Source organism: Lepidothrix coronata, unplaced genomic scaffold (assembly GCF_001604755.1).
Source record: "Lepidothrix coronata isolate B3197 unplaced genomic scaffold, Lepidothrix_coronata-1.0 Scaffold158, whole genome shotgun sequence".
NCBI classification, from domain to species: Eukaryota; Metazoa; Chordata; class Aves; order Passeriformes; family Pipridae; genus Lepidothrix; species Lepidothrix coronata.
Genome location: NW_016690338.1, coordinates 626,749 through 645,710, shown reverse-complemented (window position 1 = coordinate 645,710; position 18,962 = coordinate 626,749). Strand labels below are relative to the sequence as shown.

The following is an 18,962-nucleotide window of genomic DNA, read 5'->3' as shown; positions in this document are numbered from 1 at the left end:
AACTCAACTATGAGGCTGTGGGAATGTTTTCTGCAAATTTAAAGAGGGGCAAAAAAAATCAGGTCTGATCTCTGAAGAGACTAGTGGGTTGGTATTCCATTCACGTTAACACTGGTGATTCTAAACCTCTTTTTTTTTAATGCTAGTTTTTTAAAAAAGTGATCTTTAGGCTGATGCTTTTATGGCAATGCAGTATTTTTATTTATTTTAAGAAGAGGTGTTAACAATGCATACAAGTATCTTAAGGGTGGGTTTCAAGAGGATGGGACCAGACACTCTTCAGTGGTGCCCAGTGACCGGACAAGGGGCAGTGGGCACAAACTGAAACATAGGAAGGTCCATCTGAATATGAAGAAGAACTTTACTGTAAGGGTGGCAGAGCACTGAAACAGGCTGCCCAGAAAGGTCACGGAGTCTCCTTCTCTGGAGGTACTCAAAACCTGCCTGGACACAATCCCATACACCCTAATGTGGGTGAACCTGCTTTAGCAGGGGGCATGGACTAGATGATCTCCAGACGTCCCCAACCTCTGTGATTTTCCTTCTCCCCTGGAGCTGTCATGCTTTAAAGAGCAAAGTGGAACAGTGCTATCATTTTGGTGTACTGCTTACACTATGTCTGCTTTTATGATTCCCTGAAGCCCTAATAATACTCCAGTGAGTATTTCATATTAAATCATGCAGAAGAGAAGATAAGAAGCAGTTACATGCTGCACACCAAATGAAAACTAATGTTGTGTGGGAGGATATGGCTAAAGTATGTGCTGCGAAACATGTCTAGCTAACATTGTTTTGTCTCTTACATCCTCTTCACTTGAGCAGAGTGTATGTATTTCATGCTCTCTTCCCTCCCCCTGCCCACAAACTCTTGGCCAACTAGGGTTAAGATTAGGAGTGGTACCACAAAAGTACAGTCAAATTAAAATATTTGTCTTCCACAGTTTCAGGGGCTCTGCCCTGTACTGCTTGATTTTACAAGAAATTTGGTAGTTGGTAAGTGTAGATTGTCAAAGGGATGTGTGAGAATTTGAGGAGGTGGAGCACACTTTTTATAAAAAGAAAAATGGGTTTATTAACTGCAGGATGTTACATGCTTAGAGGTAGGAATGTTTATATAAAAGTAAATCTTACGCAATCAGTTACTGCACCACCACGCTGCCTTTTTGTTAGAAAGGAGTAATCAGAAAAAAATGCAACAGATACAAAAATACAACACAGTATATGGTGAACTTCTGCAAAGGCTTATTTTTTTCTTCTTATATAAACAAGTGAATGTTCTCTTATTTTATTTGTATGGAAGGAACCTTGTATGAACCATCACTGAGCAGAAAAAATATATACAAATGAAAGAGAAACTTGGCTGAGTGATTATAACATCTTCAAGCTTCGGAATCTTGAAAACAAGTTATTTAGTTTGTGCTTTAAAAAACTTATTTACAAGAACACCAGCACCATTTTCTCATCTTCTGTATTACACTAGCAGATTAGCAGAGGGCTGTTTATTGAAATACCCATCAGCTGATGTTTGCTATGATTTCTGAAACAAGGCATCTGATAACAAATAAAATGCCCGATACAGTAAAGGTAAAGTTAAGTTTGGTGAAAGAGCAGTCAATCTAACTTCTTACAGAGGTTTAATAGGAGATTGTTTGGATTCCTGTGGAGAGCTTGCAGATGGTTGCAAGTTTTGTTTGGAATTTTTTTAATAAGCAAATCACTTTCTTTTTTAATGAAGTAAAAAATCTGTCATGATGTGGACGCTGATGGCTAGTAAGCTTACTTTTCTTGCATATGTGCTGATAACCCTTTAGCAGTAATCCAGGGGCCTTGAGGGATACTCGGATTGCAAGTTGAAAACCATTGTTATAAGTAATTAATTTCTTCCTTATGTTTTCCACTTCAACAAGAAAATAATGTGGCAATTCTGTAGCACTGCTAACCCATGATTTAGAGACAAACTGGTGTAGCTCTGTAGTACCCATTACTTAAAGCCTTGAAACCAGGTTAATGACATCATAGGAACTCTCCTTACCTGTGTTCACAACAGCTAGAAGATAATTCTATAGATGAATCCTGATTTTAAAGTGTTAGCAGCTAGCTTGTTAGACTGAAAGTATGCTTTATAAAGTTTATCTTCTGCTTTATGGAAGCAATGAGAAGGGGTGGTTAACACAATTATTATGTATGTGTTCATAACACTATAAGCTACAGATGTTCTTGGCATGAGAACTGGTGTATCTTAATAGTGACATGCAATGGGTTTTATTGGAATAGAGAAAAATTTTTGCAAACAGCATGACAGAACACAATTTGGGATTCCAAGGAAAGGATGCCCTTTTTGAAACAGCTTGAATAGTGCAGGAAAAATAAAAAGCCCTAATTTCTTATTTTCATGTTTTGTGTCTCCCCATCTCTGTTCAAAACCATGATTTATGCTTAGTGCTCTGTGGAAACGGAGCAGACTCACATACTTGTGCATGGATCAAAGTATTTGGGTGTTTATGATGAAGTGTATTGGTACATCAGTGTGTCCATATTATTCTGCAAAATTCAAACTGTCTCTGGTCAGACTGGCAGTGCACCTCTTAGGGAAAAGCTGCCAGAAGAGGTGACCTGAACATCTGTGTCAAGCTTCAAGAAGGAATACAAGCACTGCATTTAACTCCCAGCGTAGAAACATTCAACAAAACATTATTTATGTCATCCTTCTGTAAACTATCTGTCTGCAAAAGTGCACGCACAGGGGAAAAAAAACCCCATATTTGACAACCTACGAGAATCTTGTTAATACCCTAGTGGTAAATAATATTTATAGGAGTGGTGTTACAAGAATGTTTCCCCCCCCCAAAAAAAAAAAGTATGTTTTTAGGAAAACAGAATTGTTGGGGGGAAAAGCATTGTGCTGCACGGGGAAAAAGGAAACCTAGTCTCACAATAGGTAACCAGTGGAGGTTCACTGTAAGCATACAGTCCTGTTCAAGTGACAGGAACCTCGGTGGGAATATTCTTGACCTCATGCACATTTAACTGTGTCTTGAGAAAAGTGTATCCTTTGTTTCATTACAGTACTTCAAGCATGTCATGCTGAGAACTACTGCTGATCCCGAGATTTCAGCAAGTGGGCTTTTAAACATTGCTCTGTGCCTTTTTAAAAAGCAAACAAAACAAAGCCAAAAGTCTGAGAAGATTTAAGCAAAAGACAGACATATAACTCTCTTCTGGTTTCTTCTTCCTTTTGTCCCAAGGGCAGGGTAAATAAATAAATAATGAAAGTAATTGGAGCATTTGTAATTGAATTTAGTGTTTGAAAAATTATTTACATAGGCAGTTATAGTTACCCTTCATGTCTTTGCTCAAAGCAGTAAACATTAAAAGATAAAACAAGCATATCCTTCCAAAAAGTTAGATGACATATGGAAAGTATAATTCACTATCAAATAAGTATCAGCAGTGGGAAGTATGAATTATAATTGAGGCAGAAGCAACTTAATGAAGCTTGACTGTTACGGGCTTGTCTATGGACAGCCACGTGCAGCATGTACACTGATAGTTGTAGTGTCAGATAGTTGTAGTAATCTGGTAAAGGCCAGATTACCTCCAAATAATCTGATTGATTTGTCCATACATCCAATCTGATATGTGTTATCACATACATCCATTTACCTTGTTTCTTATTTGCCTGTGTTTCAGCTTTAAAATGCCCTCCTTGTTCTTTTTCCAGACTCCCTTTCAGTCTCCAGCAATGATGCCAGTCCTCCTGCTTCAGTAACATCACTTCAGGCCCACATGATTGGTGCTCAGAGCTCCCCGGGCCCCAAGCGCCCTGGCAACACGTTGAGGAAGTGGCTTACCAGTCCTGTGAGGCGCCTTAGCAGTGGAAAAGCAGACGGGCATGTCAAAAAACTGGCCCACAAGCATAAGAAGAGTAGAGAGGTTCGTAAAAGTGCCGATGCGGGCTCTCAGAAGGACTCTGATGATAGTGCAGCAACCCCACAAGATGAAACCATTGAAGAGGTAAGTGTTCAGGGCAGCTTCCCAAGACTTGTTTTTATATTTTTCAAAGAACTAATGTTGTCAGGTGAAGGTTGTCTCCTCAGTTGACTGTCCAGCAGTGGAGCAAAGCAGTATGTGCCCCGTGCTCATTCTTGTTGACTACTGTACTCTGCATAAGTACTGTGCAAGGGACGGTTTGGGCCCTCTGCATTGAGAGTGTTAGTTAAGCTCTGTGAAGAGTCTCTAATTGAAAAAGAGAAATGGGAGAGTAAAAAGTTGTTCTTTGGCTTTGCTCTCTTATCCTAATTCGGAAAGCGGCTTTGTGAACAAAGGTGCTTCAAGGTCTGGGAATAATCAGGTCATTTTGTACTTCCTTTCCTTTTCTTGTTGATGGGTCAGGGAAGATATTGGGAGAGCTACTTAACTGCTTAAAGTTGTATTTACACCTTGAGTAAGAGTCAGAGCACAGAAAAATTACTGGGCCTTTGAATTAAAAGGTAGTTACCATTAGTCAAATAGTATGCATGGCAGTTTTCATTGGAGGGAGGAAAACTGTGAACTGTTCCAAACTTTGCCACCAACAACATCTACTGAGGGCTTCCCTTCCTCCTACAAGCATGTGCCCCTCCTTCTAAGCCTGGAACTCTGTATGAACAAAGCCAACCTCCAGTTAGGTGCAGACAAGAGCCAAATTCTTTTTTGTTACAAACCTACATTTCAGGCTAAAATGAAACGTCATCTTACTGCTTCCAAGGGCAGAGCTAGATGCATGCTATACACTTATTCCTTTTTACCAGGATTGACAGTTTTGGTACTTACCATGCAGATTCCCAATTTTTAATGTTGCATTGTTTTCTTTTCCTCACAACATATTTTGCTACAAGCTTGGAACATTAGTGATATTATACAGTGAATCTAGGGAAAGAAGAGACTAGAGACTTGGAGCATAGTGAGTCGAGAGATGTTGCCTAGGAATGAGTATTGGCCTCTGTCCTTGGATGTCAGGCTGTAGAAAGAGACCCTCTGTGCTGCACTTGCAGCACTGTTATGGAAGTATCTGTTACTCTGCAGTTCTGTGAGTGACGGGAAAACCTTAAAGTCAGGAAAAACCAATAACTATCTATGCTGTCTTCCTGTAAAGATAGATGAATCCTGCAAGATCAGTTACACTAAACTTTGGGTACTTGAAATCATAGTGCCTTGTGGGGGACAGAAAGGATAATTAACAAAGTACTTCATGTGGTGATAGCAGTTTTTTTGTCCTATGATACATAGCAAGATTACAGAACTGAAATTGGAAAGAAAGCATGGCTTTGATAACGCTTTCCTGTAGTAAATTTCAAGCTGAATGTCTTGTTCTTAGTGTCTCAATCCATCTGCTTTTACCAAAGATTGAAAACTGGCATTTGCATTTTCCCCCTCTGTTAAGGAGGATCCTAGTGTATTTATAGGAGCATCTTGACTTTTTGGGAGAGGGCTGAAACTACATAACAGACTTAAGACAAGCTTCATGCTGTTGAGAAGATATCAGAGATTGAATGTCTTGATGTTTTTTACAGAGAGGTCGAAATGAGGGGCTGAGCAGTGGCACTCTCTCCAAGTCATCCTCTTCAGGCATGCAGAGCTGTGGAGAGGAGGAAGGTGAAGAGGGAGCAGATGCTGTACCACTTCCTCCTCCGATGGCAATTCAGCAACACAGTCTTCTCCAGCCCGACTCCCAGGATGACAAGGTAGGAGGGAAGGCTTTACATGTTGAGATAACCTCTGTTTGCACAAATCTTTCTTCTGTTCTTGAAGGTCTCCAAATTGTACATAATACATCTTTATGGAAGACAGAAGTAATCACTGTGCCACTTCAGACAACATTAAAAGGATGTTTCTGTGAGAAGAGCATGAATTAAATGCTTTTCTATCTTAAAAGCAGAACTGTAGAAATTTTTGTACTGTCCCTTTAAATGTGAAAATGGGCTACTTTGTGTGCTCACGGACCAATTTACATCTCTTTTACTGATGCTATATTTAGTGATTAGAATCTAATTGTTTTATAATCCTACCTTTTATTCTTTTTTTTGAAGGGGAGGGGGATGCCTATGAGAAAGGAATTACCACCTAAGGGTATTACTTGTCCTGGTTTAACCCCAGCCAGCAACTAAGCCCCACACAACCACTGCTCCCTCCCTCCATGGGATGGGGAAGAGAATCAGAAGAGTGAGAAAACCCATGGGTTGAAATAAAGAGAGTTTAATAGGGAAGGCAAAAGCTGCATACCCAAATAAGGCAAAACAAGGAATTTGTTCACCCCTTCCCATGGGCCAGGCAGGTGTTTAGCCATCCCCGGGAAAGCAGAGCTCCATCAAATGTAATGGTGACTTGGCAAGATAAATGCCATCACTCCAGATGTCCCCCCTTCCTTCTTCTTCCACCAGTTTTATATGCTGAGTAAGATGCCATATGGTATGGAATATCCTTTGGGTCAGTTGGGGTCAGCTGTTCTGACTTTGTCCCCTCCCAACTCTCTGTGCCCTGCCATTCTCCTCACTGGTGGGGTGGGGTGAGAAACAGAAAAGGCCTTGGCGCTGTGTGAGCTCTGCTCAGCAATAGCTAAAACATCCCTGAGTTATCAGCGCCATTTCCAGCACAGACCCAAAACACAACTCCACACAGCTACAGTGAAGAAATTTAACTCTACCCCAGCGAAAACTAGCACGTAATACAGCTGATTTTTACAAAGAAAGGCACATTAAAATTGAGGGTAAAAATTTTGCATCAGTAATGAGATTTTACATGTAGATAGTAACTGCATGAAGGAAATCTTCCCTGCGTATCTTCTACTTTTCTTTGATGTTATGACGTTCGTACATTGAGGGGCTTTATTTCCATTTTCAACCTGGATCACATGTTTAGGGGACAAGTATCAAGTCTGAAAATAGAGGGTTTTATAAGGGAAACAGTCTGGGCTTGTGCAACAAATATGCACATTCCTGTTTTCTTCCCATTTTGTTCCTTAAAATTTATAACCTTTGCAATCTACAGCATTGAATACTGTTAATGAATTTTGTGACTGGTTCCTCTCTGTTCTCAGTGATACAGATGCTGTTCATAACTTTGGCTGATCTTACTTATTTTTGGGTTTTTAATTCCTTTAAGAAGACTTCCTTTCAGTGGGAATCTCACTCATCCCTGAGAATATCGTTTGTAGGATCAAAATGGCTGGTTCCTATGCTCTATGTGTTTTTAATTCCTATGTGTTTTCTGAATTGAAAAAGTGTAACATATGAGTTGGAGAGTTAATATGTGGGGAAATATTCCTGAAACAAAACAAACAAAAATAGGCCTGCCTTTTGACCTGAGAGAATGTTTTCTTGCTAGAATATAACAATCTCAGTTTGAGATTTAGAAATAGGATGAAAATAACGGTGGTGGAAATATGTTTAAGTTCCTGCTGATGCGCTGTCATATTTGTGTGTCCCGTCAGTGACAGAAAAAAATTGATACACAAGTATTAAAAAAAGTTCTCCAGAGAAAAATTAACTTGATTATATAGTTCTTTACGTAGCAAGAACAGTTATGTGAGGGGATATGCTTGTAAATTAGTGTCTACTCACTAGTGTATTTCTGGTGCAAAGTCAGACCCTTACCACAGTCGAGTAAGAGGCTTTGAGTAGCTTTCAATCCACAGTAAATTTTACTTTGACTTCTGTTGTGGTTTAACCCTAGCCAGCCACCAGTACAATGCAGCTGATTGCTCACTCTCCCACCAATGGGATCAGGGGGAGAATGGGACATGTAAAAGGGGAAAACTTGTGGATTGAGATAAAGCAAAAACCATGCATGCAAGCAAAGTAAAACAAGGAATTAATTCACTGCTTCCCATGGGCAGGCAGGTGTTCAGCCATCCCCAGGAGAGCAGGGCCCTATCACGTGTAACAGTGACTTGGGAAGACAAACACCATCACTCCAAATGTCCCCGCCACTTCCTCCTTCTTTCCTCCACTTTATATCCTGGGTGTAATGTCATATGGTATAGAATATCCTTTTGATCAATTTGGGTCACCCCTCCCAGCTGTGTCTCCTTCCAATTTCCCATGCACCTCCAACCTCCTCACCAGCAATGCAGTACAGAAAGCAGAAAAGGCCTTGGCTCTGTGTAAGCACTGCTCAGCAATAACAAAAACATTTCTATATTATCAACAGTTTCTTTAGCACAGATCCATAACATAGCCCATACCAGCCACTGTGAAGAAAATTAACTCTATCCCAGACAAAAGCAGCAGCAATTCTTAAGCAGTTAACATGCACTCACTGCAGTAAAAACATGTTGGGAAAGTTTTTAAAGTAGCTTGAACTACATTTTAGAGAAGGCTTCCGTGAAGTTAAAATTTAGTAATGTTAATATTACACCATAGTTTTTCAAAGTATGTAAATAGTGATTCTTCTGCAATTTGCTGTTGTTATGCAATATCTGTCCTGCGTGGTGGGGGGCAAAAAAGTCCTCTCATGAGGCAGCCTGGGAGGCTGTGTGTGCCTCCCTGAAGTCCACATGCCACCAACTTCTAGTACCTAAAGCAAATGCTTTATTGGAATGCAGAAATGAGAAGCCAGAGCAAAGTTTTACACACTAGAAGGTAGTTGACTCTTGATAGAGTTCCTGATCAATAAAAGGTTTGCAAACAAATTCCCAGTTGTCTGCCTTCTGGGTGGAGTCCTCCTTCACATTCCTGCCATGCTGAGTGGTTTTTTGGGTTGCTCATCTCCTCTGGATCCCAAGGAATGTCTCCACCTTTCAGTGACCTCAGAGACTTGGCTTTCCTCTGTGCCTCCCTGCAAGCATTTCTTCCTCTCTAGAGCTTCTTGTCTACACTCAGTGCTGGAAACTCCCTGCTTGCTGGGTTTCTCCTTCCTTTCCCAGCTTGCTATGGTCCCTAGCCTGCGTGAGCTCAGTTGCTCCCTCCACCTTTCCTTGGTTTCTGGGCAAGGGGTGTACTTTGCTCCCATAGTACATCATCAGGACAGTCCGCAGGCAGACTTCATGTATGCAGCTCCTTCTTCTTCAGATAATATGTGATATAATCCCATGAACTAGAAACGAAACAGTTCTGAAGTTTTACAGCACTCGCACCTCTTATATCCCAAAAGAGAGAGAGAAGGGACCATGACCAGATTCAGATTCCAGCACTAACAGTGTTTTGTAAGACTAAGCTGAGCTCTACATCCAAAGTGAAAACCCACGTACAAGCACAGCTTTGGAGAACCTGGTCAATGACCAGATTCAGGGGCATGTAATTGCCTAAAAGTCAGGCTAGCTGTGGGATTCCAAAGTTTTTGGTGTTCATGCAAACATCATGTGCTAGGCCATGCTGAGTTGTCTAATATCATTAAATAACACAACCATTTTCTCCCCTAAGTGCTCATCTGCACAGTATACATTCTTCCATTCAGCGGAATCATTGCACACGTCATGTGTGCGTTTGGTGGCAGTTTACAAGTTGTTTGCATTTAATTTTTGGATAAGCTATATTAAAGTTTCAAGATCAGTTGTGTTAATATGAAACTAATTATTTTCGCTTTTTGTTTTCTCTTTTTGTAAACTCTGGTGCAGCATTATGTTGACTTGTGTTCTGTCTCTGCTTTGGCTCAGTTCCCGTATCTTTCTGTTTAAAGTTATTTGTATTTCCGTTGCTTACCCAGCCCCTGTTTTCCTTTCCAAATAAGGCAAATACAAGGCAAACTACCTAAAATCTGTCTATTCTTTTTTTTTTTTTTTAATTTACTTATGGGGAGTCTTGTTACACCCATGCTTGCTTTGAGCAGAACCTCTTGTGTGAAGTCATTATACGTGCCATTTCTTTGTCTGATTTGTTGAAAACGTTTGCAGGACAGCTTACCCTGTGCTACATGATGTTCACTGTGCTGTTTGTAATATGAAGTAAGCTTCATATTACACCGTTTCCACTTTCCAGTTACTAAATGGTAAATGTAATATGCAAACAACTCCTGTTTGCAGATTACTGAGGCTGAATTTAATGGCCTTCTCCCAGAATCCTTTACTGTGAACACCTTTTACCTTCAGTTGTATCTATAAACTGGCATTTTATAGCTTATGAGGCCAGAGATCTTCTGTGCTCTACACATACCATTGGGGAAAATGGATGGCACAAGGAATGGTGAGCTCAATTTCCCATCTGAATCTGGGCAGTATACTCCAGCTCCTTTAGAAAAGTAAATGCCCCCGAGTTACTGGTGTATTTTTTCTTAATGTAGTAATGCTTTCTCATTTATTTCAAGTCTTCTTGGTTTCTCTTACCATTCTGCAGTTGTTGCTTTGTTTAAGTAGCAGTAAAATAGACTAACAAACTGTTGGTTTTCCATTGGGTCAGCTTAGGCAGCTTTTATAGCTATTTGTCAGGAATTATCATCAGCAAAAGGAAAGATTCTTCTTTGATTTCTATTGCACATAGGAACAGGAATTTTTGTCACAGCATTTACCTTCTATGGGGTTTACTTGTTGGAAGGGATGATCTTAGTGTTATAGTATACTGACAGTTACTGTCAGGTACCTTTGTCTGACAGAGAAGTGAAGGAGGTCTCTTGATCCTTGAGCAAGTACCAGGCTAACTGGGATTTTCCTTCCTTTGTGTCATTGCACAGACATCATCTCGATTATTGGTGCGGCCGACCAGCTCCGAGACACCCAGTGCTGCAGAACTAGTCAGTGCGATTGAAGAGCTCGTCAAAAGTAAAATGGTGAGGCTGACTAGCAGATGCATGTGTCTAAGGAAGTTGTGTCTTCAAGTCCCAACTTGCTATTCAAAGAAAAGCTACATTCTTTCCACTGACTTTTAAAACTTGCTGCCTGTTTCAAAAATCATTTTCTGGGGTAGTGTACGGGTCATTTTGTACACACGCTGTTATGCTTTTTACTTCTCTTGCACCAGAACAGTAAATAGGAAGTAATCTATGAGAAAATTCAACACAGTCTTTTGTAAATGGAAAGGTTGGTAGTCTGTGTGTCTTGCAGGCTGCCCAGCAGTGTATATAACCTAATGGTCCATGCATATAGTCCCTGGTGGAGATGTTCTCATTTCACAATTTTAACCAAGGGTCAGCTTCCCCTGGTTTTTGGGCCAGTCATATCATTATTGTTTTTTTTACTTTTTGTGGGAAAAGAAAAAAGATTACAGCTGAACCCCACCCTGGTGAAGTAAATGTGTCTTGCATTAAAAGCTGTATCACATGCAAGGAAAATGTGATGTTTAACTGTAGCTTGATCCAAGATTATGGGCCTGAATTAAAAAAATACAGTAAATACTTCATAGAAGATGTTTGTGTTATTTCTCCCATTGCTTCTACATCTTTTGTACAAACAGAAGCCTGTGAGGTCCATGCAAAGGAGACAGTATATTTGGCACGGGATACAGGGACTCTTTCCTAAGATCTGAACTGTCATGAAGCTCACAAGCAACACTGATGGTGTAGAAGTCATTATTTTCTTTACTGAGTCACTATTTTGGCTAATTAATAAGATAAACAAAATGTCTTAGAAAGAATGCTACTTTGTTGTGTTAAAAAAATGTAACATCAAAAAAATCTCCTTTAAAGATGTTTTATTTATTATTGGAAGTAAATTGTATATGCCAGAACTCAAATGCGACAAATATAATTTAATCCTTGGCAATGAGCACGCATCTGTGTAGCTTTCCCCATAAAAATACTTACATCCTGAGCAGGATACTCTGACTTTTAACCATTGCTGCTTAAACCAACTCAACTCCTTTCTTTCCTGTGAAGGAAAGACTGTCATATCCCAAATGTGCTTCTATAAGGCTGTTATCTTGGAAAACCCATAGTGTTGGCTGGTTTCCTGGAGGCTTGAAATCTGCTTTGCCAAGATACATAACAGTAATTGATCTCCCATAGATTCCTTTATACAGCTGCATGTAATGTGTCTTGTGAATAAAGGAGAAATAAATCATTGTTGCTGACTGTCTTGAATACCTTCTCAGGCTCTGGAGGACCGTCCAAGTTCCTTGTTGGTAGATCAAGGTGACAGCAGCAGTCCATCCTTTAACCCTTCAGATAACTCTCTTCTATCTTCCTCGTCACCCATTGATGAGATGGAAGAAAGGAAATCCAGCTCCTTAAAAAGACGACAGTAAGACCACATTTTTACTCAGTTTTTTACAATTTTCTTTTTTTTTTTTTACAATGCCCATTTTGAACTGGCAGCAGAAGCTGTTAGTCTGAAAGGGAGGAGACATGTATTAGGTGTCAAGCATATAGTTATATTTCTGAGACATTCGTTGCAGTTTCAATTTCCTGTGATTTTTAATCTTAGTCATACCTGTGTTTAACTTCTGTCATGTGTCACTCTTATTTATTCAGGAAGATGCTGATCTTTAAATGTCCAAAAGACTATTCATGGCTAGGCTTCCCGAACGAAGATTTAGAACAAAAAGACTACTAGGCTTCAAAATAATGGTCATTCCCCTTGTTCTGCTTCATCCCACACATTATTTCTTTATGTAGTAGTAAACTGTTACCATGGTAGAACAAAAACATGTCTAGTTTCAAAATTTTTTAAACCTGTGTGTAGAAATAACAGTTCATATAGTTAAGAGTCTCCAGACCAGAGACATAATAGCATTTTATTTTAAACAATAGTTAAATGTTTAATTTTAATGTCATGTTTAAGAAAACATCTGACTTTAGATAAACAGAAGCAAACCTTGTCCAGTTTCAAAGTCAAAGCAGTATCTTACTTAGAACCAACGTACAATAATTCTTCCATTTCAGTTCTGCCTATCAAACACATGTGACTGCAAATGTCTAAGAAGTTGTGTGCCATTAATCCTCTTGAAGAATGTGTTTAATTTTTTAATATATGTTCACCATTTTCCTTCCCCTGTAGCTATGTCTTACAGGAATTAGTGGAGACAGAACGAGATTATGTGCGAGATCTGGGCTATGTAGTTGAGGTATGATGTTTTACTTTCTCCTGATTTCTTCTTTTTTTAAAATATGATACTAACCAGCTGTGCAGCTTGAACCTCACAATGTTTTTCAAAACAAAACACATGAAGAAACTGAAAATTTGGGAGTTTGCATTGAGTTTTCCCTCCTGCAGGCTTTTAATGTATTAGAAATGCTGCATCATATCTTATTCCCTTTTTGGTTCCTCTTATTGTGTCCACCTTGTTGTTCTTCTGAAGAATGTAGTTCTTTGTCATTTTTTTAAGATCACTACCTCTGGCCTAATATTATCTTAGGCTAGATGGTTTTATTTAGCACAACCAAATTTAAAAAAAAAAAAAATTGTAGTTCAGCATACAGGACTTGAAAGTCCACCTTCCTCTCCTACTGCTAGACTTCTTTTAGACTTCCTAGCTTCCCCTACTGTAAAATGACATAACATCACACATCTCTCTTCAGTCTTCAGCTACCAACAAGATGCATTTGGAAAAATAGAATGAGCATGACAGTGAATTTCAGCCTAAGAATGTTCAATTCTTAAACTCTGTTTTAGAGGGAAGGAAGGAAAGAAAGATTGGCATTGTGAGAAGTGTTTTTACAGTATTTAAGGGGTGCATTAGAAGGCTATGAATAGATGTATTTTTGTAACTAACAAAATAATTCCTGATGAAAATGCTAGATATCAAAATGTAAACTTGGCAAACCAAAACCAGACCTGGCTATTTAGAAATAGAAGTATTTAAAAAAAAAAAAAAAGGAATAGAGTTGCATGAATATTACAAAATTTAAAATACTCCCAGCTCTAACTATATGATAGAATTGCTCGGTGACATGACTGTGTAGATACCAAAAATAGGCTGAGACTATGGGAAAATGTAAAAGGACCATTACTGCAGCCAGAATGCTTGCTAACAGAATTGATGTTCAGCTTCTTTGTGTTTGTTTTGTTCATACTGCAAGTAGTAGTTCATGCAGTGCAGTCCCATGGGCAGTACAGCTGCTTTCTTCCTCAGCATGCTTTGGTGTAGGGTTAGTGTGGATGACTGAAATAAGGAACATCGAGCAAAGCACTACAGAAGCCAGTTCAGCAGCTCTGACATGTACTCAGTAGCAGCCCTACTTAGCAAAGCATTGCAGCTGCTTCAGACAATAAGAAGAAGGGTTGTGGAAGTTTCCTTCATGCTTTGGTTCTGTTCACACAGGCTAAATTAGCTGGAGTGAATTCATTTTTCTAGCACTGGGCAGTGTTGTGCAGACAGCCTCAAGTCAATTTGTGATACTTTGTGTCTGTGCTCAATGTTATACTATGTTATAGAGCAGGTTTTTGCTTTGGTTTTGTGTCCCAAGCAAGCAGTTGCCATGGGCAATTTGGACAGCTTTTGGGAAAATGGGGATTAAAAGAAAGCTCACTTTTTTAAGAGTAAGAATGTTCACAGTGAATTTACTTGGATTGTTGCAGGGTTATATGGCACTTATGAAGGAAGATGGTGTACCTGATGATATGAAAGGCAAAGACAAGATTGTATTTGGAAACATTCACCAGATTTATGACTGGCACAGAGAGTATGTATTAACTTGAAAACTATCTGCTGAACTATTCTACCTAAAAAATATTAGACTGACTTCAAGACATTGTTTTATTTCCTCAAATATTCAGATACAAGGTAAAAACAGTTAGTCTTGTGCTTTGAGTTGTAGATTCAGCTTACAAAAGTTGGTGTGAAGATCTATAAACAAGGATGCATATATATATGCATATATATATATATATATATACACCTGTTGTTATAATGTGTGCTATCAGGAAAAAAAACCAAAACCAACGAAAGTACTTATTCTATTTATGTTCAGCTTCTTTTTAGGAGAGTTGGAAAAGTGCCTTGAAGATCCAGAAAAGCTAGGATCCCTGTTTGTTAAGCATGTAAGTGCAAACATCGTCCTTGGCAAACTCTATTGCTGCTACTGCCCAACATGTTTGATTACTAAGTGCAACACAGTGGAAGTGCTGTACAATATTTGTCACTGTAAGATATGGAGAGAGAGTTTTTAAGAGCTTATAAATAAGTGAGTGCTGTAATTTTTGTCCCTGATATCTTTGTGTGGGGAGTAAACATAAATGAGCACCCCATTTCTCAGTTCAGTTACACTTTGGTGCAAGGGAATTGTCATTTCATATGACACCTGCCTTCTAATCCCAGGTATCCATGCAGTACCACAGAACATAATATATAAAAATAGTAAAGAGGCTCATTCTTCCTTCCAGTTTCAGTGCAGTCTAGTTCTGTATCCTTTCCCCCCTTCTGAGAATTCTGTTGCTGCCAAAATGCAAAACCTGTAGGAAGTAATTGTCCCTCTTTCTGATTGCTGTTTTACTTTCTCCTGGTATTATTTGTAACTGAGTTGTCTTTGAAAGTTGTCTTTATCACTTCAGATGGAAAGGCAAGCTGTGATATTATTACAGCATCCTCTAGGAAAGCCCTGACTATTAGCTAGAATACAGCGATTCAATTCCTGCTCTTAATCTATGTCCTGTGTCCTTTTCAATCTCCATCTTATTTCTTCATTTTTTTCATTACCATTTGTCTTCACTGGTCAGTACTCTGGGCAGCAAAGCCTCTAACGGCAAACCAATGCTAGCAAAGTGATAGGAAAGAGTTTGGAGTAGGTGACACATATGGTATGTCTGCGCTTCTTAACCAACAAGATCAGCAACCAAGAATGAATCTTGAAGTTATTCTCTCTCTCTTGTTCTTTGTTGCTTTGTTGTTAAAAGCACTTTCACAAAATAAAGCATCAGAGTTAAAAAATACTAGCGCTGCCATTTCCAGGCTTCATCACCTACATCCGCACTCAAACTCCAGTAGGACAGACTGTACTAAACAGAGTACTCGAGAGGTTTCTCCTAACTATCCTGTAAATCTAAACAGGAGGAGGTCATTATTCTAATAAATTAGAATAATAATCAGATTATTAAAATAAAATTTAAAAATATTAAATTTCAGAGACTACATGCATTACAGAATCACAGAATGGTTAAGTTGGAAGGGACCACTGTGGTGTCATCTGGTCCAACCTCTCATTGCTCTTGCTAAAGGAAAAAGAGAACCATTTTCATACTTAACTTTATTGTGGGATCTACTGAGCTATCATCCTTGAACACCTGTTGTTCAGGAGGATTTATAACTGTGGGAATATTTTTCACTTGTGTTACCTTTTTAAAATCATAATGATATTCTCAAATAAATCTATTTTCAGATCTGTAATTTCTGCATATGTAACTGCTTTTCCTCAAAGTTTTTTTAAGTTCATACTTTTGAACAACTGTACTTCTTAAAATAATGCTCCATTTCAATCTGGCATGTTTTTCTTGATAATGATGTATCATTCTGTGTCTTTGTTCCTCCAGGAGAGAAGGTTGCACATGTACATAGTTTACTGCCAAAACAAACCAAAGTCTGAGCATATCGTCTCAGAATACATTGATACATTTTTTGAGGTAAGTTCCTGAGAGAGGATGTGTGAGGTGAAGGGTGTGTGCAAATCATAAGCATTATCAGATCTGTTGATCAAACCAAAAACCAACCAACCAAACAAATGCAGCAGATATTATTATTACTGTTTTAAATTATAATTTCTTGCCACTTCTGTTCTAATTCCTCAAATCTGATACAGACTCCTAGAGATGAAAACCAAAGTTTAGGTATAAGATATTAATTAATCAGTAGAGTCTTGTCCTTACTAGCCCTAGGCCAGGCAGTTACCAGTGCATATTATATGAAATGGTAATTTTGGATGAGCAGAGATCACTGCTGCAAATAGGTTATATACAACCTGTGACTGAAAAATTACATTTCACTATGCAGTCTTGTCAAAAAAAAAGAGATGAAAGATGCTTGCAGAGGGGAATACTTTGAAAACAAAGGTGATACAGATAAGGGAAGGTGATACAGATAAGGGAAGGACTCCAGCTTTTGCTAACTGAAGATTAGATTCTGCTCTGACTTTTGCCAGTTTCTGGTATGATTGCCATTAATACTGATACATCCTTCTATATGTATATATGTCTCTCCATATACTGATATGAATACTGTGTTTTTAACTCAAAAACAAAGTTCTTTATTACTGAACAAACAAAAATGTTTGTTTTACAACTCTCAGGATCTAAAGCAACGCCTTGGCCACAGACTTCAGCTCACGGACTTGCTAATAAAACCTGTGCAGAGAATTATGAAATACCAGCTGTTACTAAAGGTAAAGTGATGTAGAGATGAATGTGTTAACAGATATGTTATAGATGTATTAATAGCTATGTTTTCTTTTTTAATTATTGCTGATATTTTTCCACCCTTCTCCCAAGCAGAACCCAGATTTGTAAGCAATACCAAATGATTATTTTCTGAGAATGTTTAGTTATAAAAATTGCAGTAAATGGCTTGGGCAGAAATTTGCTGCTTCTTTTAAGAGACCAAATGTTTAGATATGGAAATATTTAGAATTTTTACCAGTGTCATATGAATGGGAGAAAGAACTGTCAACTGTTTTCAGATGTAAAAGTGATATGAGTTGTTGGGACTGATCCCAGCGTCTCCATCTACACCTGCAACCATTTTAATGTCACATAAGTGTTTACTGAAGAGCAGCTCTGTGTAACACAGTTCTTGTATGAGCTAAGTCCAAATGGTGAATAAATCTTAAACAAAAACATTAAAAATAAAATTTTTCTGTGTGTTTTCTGCAGTTTGTCATATTCTGACAGAGGATAGTAAATTCAGATTTTTTTCTTTTTCAGGACTTCCTCAAATATTCTAAAAAAGCTAATCTTGACACAACAGAACTAGAGGTACTTGAAACATTTTCTCTTAGTGACATGAATTCTCTTAACTCTGAACTTCTCTTGTTTTGGCAGAGTTACTTTCCTTTTCTGATCTTCCTGAGAATGTGATTTCAAGTGTTTACTTACTGCATTTCTGTTCTAAAGCAACCATATCAAATTAAACAAAATGTTATGCTGCTAACTCATTTGGAAAATAAAGCTTTGACTTTTTATTTGTCTTGAACAGAAAGCTGTAGAGGTCATGTGTATAGTACCAAAACGGTGTAATGACATGATGAATGTTGGCCGCCTGCAAGGATTTGATGTAAGTTGGCTGGAGTTTTGCTTAGAGATTTCGTCAGGTTCTCTAGAAATTAACCATTAATGTTGTGGGGAGAAAATGAGGTAGAGTGCTACCTCGTTATCTGGTTAGCTGGTGCAAAAAGCAGTGAATGAAAAATCAAGTCTTAGCCCTGTCAAGGACTTTTTCCTGGGATACTTCACCTGCCATGTCAGTCACACTAGGTAAGTCCTGCAAAATCTAGAAAGTGCAGGTGTTATTGCAGTTCCCTTGTTGACTAAAAAAGGCTTGCAAAATAGTGAAGTAATCAGTTGTCAGCAGGTGAGCAGCCCTGATTTCAGTAGTGTAGACAAAGGAGGAGTCACTAAGTGACCTCAGTAATGTACATGAGGCAACCGTAATCTTTCTCCTTGTTTTGCTAAGTCTAGAAGAGCTGGAAATTGGCTGTTGAAGCAGTATGTATCATTTCAGACCACAGTCACAAGTTCTGCTTGCAAAGCCCTTTATATTCTGTGATGCAGGTATAAACTTGAATTCTTCCCCTATTCAGCACCCTGGAAGGCACTGGAAGAAAAGTAACTATTAGAGTTACTGAGAATAGAGAAATGAAAGCCTTAGTGTTCCAAGCCTAAAAATGGAGTATGAATTGAAAAGTGTGGGAGTCACTTTTGGGGGGTTTGTTTGGTTGGGTTTTTTTATCTTCATGATGTTTGCTTTTTTGAGAAAGGGCACAAGAATGTCTTGTGTATAGGAGGAGCAATGAATATATAATGGTCAGTGACAGTTGGAAGTTGGGAAATATAGAAGGCTATTTGGCATGAGCATCTGCTCAGAAAGATTGATTGGGGAAAGAAATGAAGAACTGCACTAAATGTGTTTCTGCTT

The 18,962-nt window shown here is 38.6% G+C and overlaps 1 protein-coding gene across 2 annotated transcripts in view; it reads left to right on the top strand.

Moving 5' to 3' along the window:
* The window catches only part of TRIO (trio Rho guanine nucleotide exchange factor), a 248,016-nt gene that overhangs the window by 209,458 nt on the left and 19,596 nt on the right, over window positions 1-18,962 (top strand). For both annotated transcript variants that reach the window (XR_001877064.1, XM_017829066.1), the window contains exons 35-45: window positions 3,722-4,014; window positions 5,553-5,723; window positions 10,642-10,737; window positions 11,997-12,145; window positions 12,902-12,968; window positions 14,423-14,526; window positions 14,815-14,884; window positions 16,370-16,459; window positions 17,122-17,214; window positions 17,753-17,803; window positions 18,024-18,101. Coding sequence is in view for 1 of the 2 variants with exons in the window: in XM_017829066.1 (XP_017684555.1) it covers window positions 3,722-4,014; window positions 5,553-5,723; window positions 10,642-10,737; window positions 11,997-12,145; window positions 12,902-12,968; window positions 14,423-14,526; window positions 14,815-14,884; window positions 16,370-16,459; window positions 17,122-17,214; window positions 17,753-17,803; window positions 18,024-18,101 (1,262 nt within the window). In the remaining variant the exon portion in view is untranslated. The remainder of the gene's footprint in view (window positions 1-3,721; window positions 4,015-5,552; window positions 5,724-10,641; window positions 10,738-11,996; window positions 12,146-12,901; window positions 12,969-14,422; window positions 14,527-14,814; window positions 14,885-16,369; window positions 16,460-17,121; window positions 17,215-17,752; window positions 17,804-18,023; window positions 18,102-18,962) is intronic.